This window comes from Helobdella robusta (assembly GCF_000326865.2).
Source record: "Helobdella robusta unplaced genomic scaffold HELROscaffold_38, whole genome shotgun sequence".
Lineage (NCBI taxonomy): Eukaryota > Metazoa > Annelida > Clitellata > Rhynchobdellida > Glossiphoniidae > Helobdella > Helobdella robusta.
The window spans coordinates 1,248,988-1,259,551 of NW_008704829.1; the positions used below are offsets into that span (position 1 = coordinate 1,248,988).

The 10,564-nt window shown below is 33.0% G+C and overlaps 1 protein-coding gene across 1 annotated transcript; it reads left to right on the forward strand.

The window, feature by feature from the left end:
• Positions 1–5,688: 5,688 nt before the first annotated feature.
• Positions 5,689–10,162, forward strand: HELRODRAFT_83982 (hypothetical protein; the record flags this gene model as incomplete). The annotated part of the gene is made up of 11 exons (XM_009023796.1): positions 5,689–5,713; positions 6,022–6,140; positions 6,596–6,726; positions 6,859–6,938; positions 7,377–7,456; positions 7,804–7,947; positions 8,935–9,020; positions 9,123–9,176; positions 9,330–9,501; positions 9,744–9,841; positions 10,066–10,162. Coding segments are annotated over 11 exons (1,086 nt in total), but the record flags the coding sequence as incomplete, so codon positions are not given.
• Between the last annotated feature and the right edge of the window lie 402 nt (positions 10,163–10,564).

Genomic DNA, 10,564 nt, shown 5'->3' on the forward strand with positions numbered 1-10,564 from the left:
ATAATTATTATGACACTAATAATAATAATAATTATAAAAAGAAGAATAATAATAATAATTATTATTATGACACTAATAATCATATTAATAATAATAACAATAATGATGATAATAATAATGATAATAATAATAATGATAATAATAATAACGCTTTCAGCGCCAAAAAATACGGTGATGATGATAACAATAGTATCAGAATTATTGTAGATGATAATGATACAAATGATAATGATACAAATGATAATGATACAAATGATAATGATACAAATGATAATGATACAAATGATAATGATACAAATGATAATGATATCAGAGGTAATGATAATGATATCAGAGGTAATGATAATGATATCAGAGGTAATGATAATGATATCAGAGGTAATGATAATGATATTAAGGATACTGACCATCGTCGTTATCAAGATCCCTCTATGAATATGTATCATGGTGAGAGTAGCAATAATAATAATAATAATTATAATTATAATAATAATTATAATAAAAATAATAATAATCATGATATAAATTATGATAATGTATCAGAAATGAAACAACATCATCATCATCACCACCACCACCAAAAGCATCATCATCATCAACAACATCAAAATCCTGATAACGATGAATATAATGATGGTAGTAAAACGAACAATAGCGATCCTGATAATGATCTCGAAACGAGGCGACATCATCATCATCACCATCAACATCACCATCATCAACATGATATATATCATGATAATGATATCAATCCGGATAGTAATAATAATAATAATGAACTAGATCATTACAATGATGATAATTACGACGAAAATAATGATAATAATAACAAATATAATAATATAAACAATAATAATAACAATAAAAACATTATTCATCATCATCATCATGCTAATCCGAAGAGCGCTTATAGCGATGTTTCATCATCATCATCGTCTTCGTCACCACCATCATCATCATCGTCACCCCTACAGAAGGCTGATAATGATATCGGTGATGATGATGATGATGATCATAACAACGGTGTTGATAGTAGTAATAGTAATAATTATAGTTATAAAAATAATTATAGTTATAATAATAATGATGATGATGATGAAAGATATTCATTTGGCCGTGATGTTGAAATAACCAATGATAATAATGATAATAATAAAGATAATAATAATAATAATAATAGAAATCATAATTATAATAATCATAATAATCATAATAATAAACATATTAATAATAATAACAAGATAGATATCAATAATAACATTTCTGGCGGTTATAGCAAAAGTGATGACGACGATGTGAAAGCTGCCACTGCTACTACTACTACTGATGCTACTGATGATGATGATGGTGATGATGGTAATGATGATGGTGTTGGTGGTGGTGGGGGTAGAGTAGATAATCCTGGTAATGATGTCGTCATGAAATCAGCTGCTACTGGTAACAATGCCCTAAAAGTTGACCTTGATTCGGATCATAATAAGGATATTAATATGAGTATAAACGATAATAATGTTGATACTACTCCTACTACTACTACTACTCCTACTACTACTGCTACTACTGCTACCGTTACTATTACTACTACTACTACTACTACTGCTACAAATAACAAAGATAATGATGATGATAATGAAAATGTTATCAATAATTTGAATGATATTGACCAAACTTCAAAAACGAGTGCTACTACTGCTACTACTACTACTACTACTACTACTACTACTAATAATAATAATAATAATAATAATCTTGATAATGATGATAACAAAACCGGTGATGATTATTATTACGACGAAGATGATGATGATGATGGTGGTTATGGAAATAATTACATAGAAACCAACGAGAAAGTCAAAGCATGCGAAAAAGGTACGTGCATGAATGAATGAATGAATGGATGGATAAATGATTGAATGAATGAATGAATGAATGAATGAATGAATGAATGAAGGAATGAATGAATGAAAGAATGAATGAATGAATGAATGAATTAATTAATGAATTAATAAACGAACGAACGAACAAACGAACGAATGAACGAACAAACGAACGAACGAACGAACGAATGAATGAATGAATGAATGAACGAACGAACGAATAAACAAATAATGAATGAATGAATGAAAGAATAAATGAATGAATAAAATGGTAAAAACAAATAATGACAGGAAGCAACTGTGAAAAAAATATTACAATGGATGTGTTCAAGGACAAAACATCGCCATCATCATCACCACATACGTCATCATCATCATCATCGCCTGCGTCATCATTATCATTATCATCGCCATCACCATCATCATCATCACTTTTGTTATCATCATCATCATCTCAGCCGTCAACAATTACTCTTAAAGATGATAATGAAAGTCATGATGGTCGTCTGGGCCATAACCAGAACGACGACGACGGTGATGATGATGGTGATACTGATGAAGAAAATGATGATGATGATGATGCCGCTGGTGGTGGTGGTAATGATGATGATGATGATCGCTATGAAGAGAACTCCAATGTTGTCGGCGCTCATGGAAAAGATCAACAAACATCAACAACAACTTCGTCATCGTCATCATTACCACCATCGTCATCATTACCATCACCCTCATCGTCATCATCATCAACAGAAAACGCAACAGCACCATCGTTAATTAAACCGTCTTCGATAATATTATCAAATATTTTATCACCATCATCGTCATCATCTTCGTCGTCGTCATCATCATCATCATCTTCGTCGTCATCCTCATCATCAACATCACCATCGTTGTCGTCGTCATCATCGTCTATGCCAATAAAATCCAAACCACCATCATCATCATCGTCTTCGTCGTCGTCATCAAAGTACACGAACCTAACTGGCGGAAAAACTAAGAAGGGTTTCTCCTTGTACCAGTTTGAAGAGGAGGGTTGGTTGGTTTGGTTGGTTTATTTGTTGGTTGGTTGATTGATTTGTTGATTGGTTGGTTATTTGATTGGTTAATTGGTTGATTGGTTGGTGGTTGGTTGGTTGACTGGTTGAATAGTTGATTGATTGCTTGATTGGTTGTTTGACTAATTATTTAATAACCACCATCAGCATCATCACTACTGTATCATCATCATCCCCTCACTTCACCACACTACACCACACCACACCACACTACACCACACCACACCTCACCATCACGATCAGATGCATGCATGTTTGGGAGGTATGGACCTGAGTGTCGCCAGCAATGTAGATGCAGACCACAGCGACCGTGCGACTACAGAACTGGGAGGTGCTTCTGTCCTGTTGGCTATCGCGGCAAGAACTGCGCCAAAAGTTAGTAGTAGTAGTGGTGGTAGTAGTGGTAGTAGTAGTAGCAGTAGTAGTAGTAGTAGTAGTAGTAGTAGTAGTAGTAGTAGTAGTAGTAGTACCAACCAATCAACCAACCAACCAACCATCCAACCAACCAACCAATCATCCAACAGAATGTCGGATAGGAAGATATGGCAGACGCTGTCTGAACCGCTGCAAGTGTCCCCGCGGTCACCTCTGCCACCACGTGACTGGGGAGTGCCTCGAGGACGTTTTTTATTTCTCTAATTACGGAATTTAGTGAAAAATAGGGATGTGCTGATGAGTCATTTGGTGTGTGTGTGTGTATGTGAGAATATCAGAGAAGGAATGTCCGTCGACAATTGTTTTCGCCCTTAACAACCTCTTACATTCTCGAACGCTTCTGAATGTCTGTTAATTTTCCAGCAATGTTGATCTGCTATTTAAACCAAAATTCCTCTTTAAACTTTTATACAAAGTCGTATCACTATAGCCATGGCTTGCTAAATCAGCAGACATTCTTTTTTATTTCTATTCAGCCTCAACCGGTACGAAGCTTGCTCTACGCTACTAATAACTTTTTTCAGGCATGCTGTGCTCTTTCTGCCTGACAGTCCCAACTCTTTGAAAATTGCAAACATCGACACTCCCATTGCTCCTCTTGCACCAGTTTTAACAGCGTAGGACCTGGTTTTATATACTCTCTTGTTTAAATCTTGAATCAGCTGTTCGTACATCTGAGTATGTTATCGTGACTACTGAGTATGTTATCTTCGTATGACTCGGTTAGTTCAATAACGAAAACTGAATTTGTCTTCTCAGATGCCACCAACTCGTTAGGTTTCATGCCTCTTTTTTTTATGTACGTTGTGAGATTTCGTCTTTCTTCCAATGTAGCTACACAACCCAATCGTTGGCTTTTTTTAAGATACATTCTTTCACTCGGTCATGTTTGTTTGTATGTGTGTGTGTTGTGTGTGTGTGTGTGTGTGTGTGTGTATGTATGAATGTGTGTGTATATACTTCAATAAAGAATATACTTTTTGTCTTTAATTTAACTCTTTAACGCCCTGAGAAGTATTTTCATCTAATTTGTTTGTATATTTGAGTTTTTTTTTATTTCAATATTAACAATAATAATAATTTTATTATAATATTATTATTATATTAATATTATAATAAGAATAATAATAATAAGATTCTTATATTTTTGTGTTGATATCTTTCCGGTTGAAGTTATTCATACAGACTTGAAAATAAACATGTTATAGACTTATAACTTTTGAAATAATAATATTAATATAATAATAATATTATTAATTATAATTAATAATAATAATATTATTCACTGTTGTTGTAGCGGTTGTTGGACATTGTTATTGTTAATAGCATTACGATTACTCTACTACTACAACTACTTTTACTACTGCTACTACTACTACTACTGATGCTACTACTACCACTACTACCACTCTTTCTACTACTACTACTACAGCTGCTATTACTAATATTACGACAGCCACTATCACTGCTACTACTACTACTACTACCACTGCTGCTACTACTACTACCACTACTACTACTAATACTACTATTACTAATACTACTACGAATAATAATAACAATAATAATAATAATAATAAAATGCGACCACCAGCATGTATGTTTGTTTATATTTTTTTTCCAACATGCCATGGTAAACATGGGCGTCGTATTTTAAATGCATTTATTTACGAAATCATCATCATAATCGTATTTAATAATAATAATAATAATAATAATAACAACAAAACAATAATAATATCAGCAATAATAATAATATTGATAATAATTATAACAATAATTATAGGACGACGACGATGAATAATGACAATGGTTATTATTATTATTAATTATTGTTGTTATTATTATTATCAATTATTATTAATTATTATTGTTATTATTATTATTATTATTATTAATTTGAAGATGAATGTAGGACGAAGACGACGAAAGACAGCAATGGCGCTAATCTGCTGAAGAAGATAAGACGGAAGAGACAGTATGTTGATTGATTGAATGATCAAATGAATGAATGAATAAATGAATGAATGAACGAACGAACAAACGAACGAACGAATGAATAAATGAATGAACGAATGAACGTAGGCACGAATGATTGAAACACTAGATGAATGAACAATTGGTTGCCTAGCTAACCAACTGACTCACGGATTGACAACATTGCTTACTGCTTGATTGATCAATTAATTGATTGACTGACTGATTGATTTGCTGATTAATTGATTGATTAATTGGTTGATTGATTGGTTTATTGATTTTTTTATATTCAAATAATATTATGTTACAAAATATTTATTCATATAAGTCAGCTGACAGCATGTTTGTCCAACTGCAAATATGAAGCCGGTTAATGAAGGAATGATTGCTCGAATGAATGAATGAATAAATGAATGAACGAATGCATGAATGAACGAATGAATAACTAAATAAATAAAAGAATGAATGAATGAGTAAATAAATAAATTAATTAACGAACAAATGAATAAACAAACGAACAATCTATTAAAAAAAACATATTAATTCATCAACAACCTCAGCAGTTTGAAAACAAACCACTAAATTGACCTATTGAATTAATCACAAACTATAATTAAATTAATAATTAAAACTAATAAATAATAATAATTATTATAATTATGGTTATAATTAAAAAGTGCACTCAGCCTCTCAGAGGTTCGGCTTCAGGCTGGTCAACGAGTTAGATGAATGGAATTTATTGTGGTCAGATTCTTGCGTTCCTTTGTCGAAACTTATGGACATGAAGAAGTTTCAAGTTTGTTTGTCTCTTTCTCTCTCTCTCTTTCTTTCTCTCTACTTCTGTTTTATTCACTTTCTCTCTTTCTCTCTCTCGTTCTATCTCTCCTTCTATCTCTCCTTCTATCTCTCTCTCTTCTTTTTTTCTCTCTCTCTCTCTCTCTCTCTCTCTCTCTGCCATTCCCAGATTGGTGCCAAACTTGAAACTTCAGAATATGAAACTGTTTCAAGTGTTTGTCTCTTTCTCTCTCTCTCTTTTTCTTTCTCTCTCTCTCTTTCTCTCTCTCTATTTTTTCCTTTCTTTTTTTTCCCTCCGTCTCTTTTTTTCTCTTTTTTTGTCTACCTTTTGTCTTTCTTTCTTCCCTATACACAAGCATTTGTCGAAATTTATAAATACGAAAAACTCTTAAAAAGTTAGTCTCTCCCTCACTCTCTTTTTGATCACAATCACTATCATCATTCCACCAATCGCAGAAAGTCAATCATTTTCCGGGAATGCTAGAAATTTGCCGGAAAGACCTCCTGGCGCGAAATTTGAACAGGGCGCTTAAATTATTTCCCAAAGAATATAATTTCTTTCCAAAGACATTTTATCTCCCGGCCGAGTTTGCTATTGTTGTTGATGATGATGATGGCGTTGATGATGATGATGATGAAGATGATGGCAGTGATGATGATGAAGATAACGATGACCATCACCATCAGCGTAATGACCATCACTTCAACATCATCACCAGTTTTTCAGAATTTCGAACGTACACAAGGCACCGTAAGAGATCGATCTTCATTCTCAAGCCTGAAAACAACTGCCAAGGTAGTACAATGCGATTCGATACGATACGAGACGGAAAATACCGACACGATACGGTATGGTATAATACCGACACGATACGATACGAAAAATACTGACACGATACGGTATTGTATAATACCGACACGATACGATACGGAAAATACCGACACGATACGGTACGGTGTAATACCGGTACGGTACTGTACGGTACAATACCGAGACGAGACGATTCGATACAATACATGCTATACAATACAATAAACGTCACATCATAATGCGGTGCAAATGTGAAACACAAAACAATACAAACATGTCAATACCGCACATCGTTAATACTATGCGATTGGGAATGCAATACTATAGAATTGATAACAAATAATAATAATAATAATTAATAATTAATAAATAAAAATAATTATAATATTATTATTATTATAATTAAATAATAATAATAATAATTAGGTAAAGGAATTCGGTTGGCCAGGAACACAAAGGTAGAAACGAACGGAGAACACGTTCTTTGTCAGCACTACATTAGCAGGGTATTATTATTATTATTAGTAGTAGTAGTGGTAGTAGTAGTGGTAGTAGTGGTGGTAGCAGTAGAGTAGTATTGTAGTTGTCAATCATTCATTCAAAAGTTAAATACAAACAATGCAGACTTTCAAGAAATGTTTGAAATTTGATTCGTGTGTTGATCTGATTGATCGGTTAATTAATCAATTAATTAATTTATTCATTAATTAATCAATTAACCAATTAATCAATCAATCAATTAATTAACCAACCAATCAGTCAATTAACCAGCAAACCAACCAATCAATCAATTAACCAGCAAACCAACCAATCAATCAACTAACTAACCAACCAATCAATCATTCAACCACAGCCGTATTTGGTTGACAATTTAAAATTTGATCTGCGGATATATGTGCTGGTAACATGTTGCGATCCGCTGCGAATCTATGTTTACAACGAAGGCCTAGCTAGGTTCGCAACCGTTCCGTACCAACAGCCGAACAAAAATAACATAGTTAGTTAGGTGTAATTGATTGATTGGTTGGTTGATTGATCGATCGATCGATTGATTGATTGATTAGTTGGGTGATCTTCTTCTTATCTGGGTCAACGGAGGACTGGTACGAAACAAATTTAAAAAAAAGATCGGATTAACTAAATGGCCAAATTTGAAAAAATCTTTTCTGACCATTTTTACAGATAAAGGTTGGAGAAAAATAAAAAAATTTCAAATATTAAGGTGGTTCTACGCGTTAGCAAAAGAAAATCTATGTTTAGAAATTGAAATAGACGCTATTACACTGTCGAGAATAAACATGATCGTTATGGGCCTTCCAGTAGAAATACAAAACCAGCTTGATGGAGAAGAAATGACGACCGTTGAGAAACTGTTTATAGAATTAACAAAAATTGATGAATGCCTCTTTAAAATCAAGCCGAAATAATAAAATGATGCTCTAAATAAAAAAAATTTTGTCAGATTAAACACCACAGAAAAAAAACAATGTTTTATGTGTGAAGAATTAGGCTGGAAAATTCCACACCATACGTCATAAAAATGTAGAAACATGAATCTATACTCGTCAAAAAGAGAAATTAATATGCACGATACTAACCACCAATCAGATGACGAAACAGAAATGATGAAAATTTAAATTAACATGAAGTGAGTTGACAAAAATCGTCAAGAATAGGAATTTAAAGTGGATGATCAGGTCTATGTCCAGAGTGGGAGTAAACTCGATCGAAGTAAAATGGACAAAGTTGGCCCATTTAAAATTTTCAGAAAGATGTTACCGTAGACTGTAGAAAGAAGAAGAAAGAATCAAACTTTTTTCACGATAATAAATCGTCACTTTATGTACCTCAAAAAGTGACTTGAAGGGGAGGGGGACGTAAATCACATCTTATATAATTATCTACGCCTAAGTATTCTTTGAATTTCTACATTACATTAATAAATCAGGTTCTTGAAAGAAAACTTAAAATAATTAAAAACCAGGACAACGTCTTTATGCACCTGACGAATTACTCCATAAACAAGAGAAGTAAGGATTTCAACACGGACGAAGATTCTGGGAATAAAAGGTTTTATTATCACTATTATTGTTTATTATTATTATCATTAATTATTATTATTGTTGTTGTTGTTTATTGTTGTAATTTTTATTGTATTTTTTATTTTTCTAGAAGGCTGTCAACTATTTACAACATTCTTGAGGGCGAAGGGAAGGACGTTAAAAAGTAATATCCAGCCAATCAATCAATCAATTAATCGATTAATCAATCGATTAATCGATCAATCGATCAATCAATCAATCAATCAATCAATCAACCAACCAACCAATTAACCAACCAATCAATCAATCAACTAGCCAAACAATCACTCCTTTCCAGGTTAATTTCAGAAATTGACGACATCATAATCAAAACGATAATATCGATATGTTCGGTTTTGAAACGAAACCACATCAGTCTCTTCCTCAGGCACACCATCAGCTCCGCCTGTTTCGAAATCCTCGGATTCGATATACTACTCGATAAAGACTTGAAACCGTTTCTACTCGAGGTTAGTAGTATTAGTAGTAGTTAGCAGTAGTAGTAGTAGCAGTAGTAGTAGCAGCAGCAGTAGCGGTATTTTTGTAGTAGTAGTAATAGAAATATAACCGGTATCAATATTATATTTAGAAGTATTATTAACATTAAGCCTTGATAACCGTTATTTATCCGAGTTTGAACAAATAATTATTAAAATATACAGCAATAATAACAATAATAATAATTATTATTAATTATTATTATTATTGTTAGGTAAATCACTCGCCCAGTTTTGCAATGGATACACCACTGGATAGAGAGATCAAGGAAGGACTGATATTCGATACGCTACGCATGATCGATTTCAACAGGTTAGTAACAACTACTACACAGCTGCTACTTCTATTACTACAACTGCCACTACTACTACTGCTGCTACTACTACTGCTGCAACTACAAACGCTGCTACTGCTTTTGCCGCTATTACTTCTACAACTACTGATACTACTACTACCTACTACTACTGATACTACTACAACTGCTACTAGCACTACCACTTCTACTATTTATAATAATAATAATACATTTTTCCCAGAATCGATAAGAAGAAATGCTTGGAGGAGAAGAGGAAGTATGTGACCTGCAGGCTGACTCCGGCCCAAAAAACCTTCCAACTATTGTTAGTACTTTAAATAATAATAATAATAATGATAATAATGATAATAATAATAATGATAATAATAATAACGACGATGATGACGATGATACAGACGATGAAAAAAATATCGAAAATTATTAATATAAAAGTGTCTCTTTCTTTCTCGTGCCTTATCCTTTCAGGACATTGGCGACCAACGACCTCCACAAAAACTCGATCTTTAAGACTTTGTAGTAGTTGAAATGTGGTGATATTCAACAAGTGACACAAGGACTTTACGAATGTTATACGTTGTTGTTGACCGCGATTTCTTTTCCCTGCAATCTTTCCAGTAGTTGTTAGATTTTCCATTCTGTCTTTCCGCATGATTTGACCAAAAAGCTTTAACTGCCCCCGTCGGATTATCTGTAGAAATTTCCTCATTTCATAACCGGAC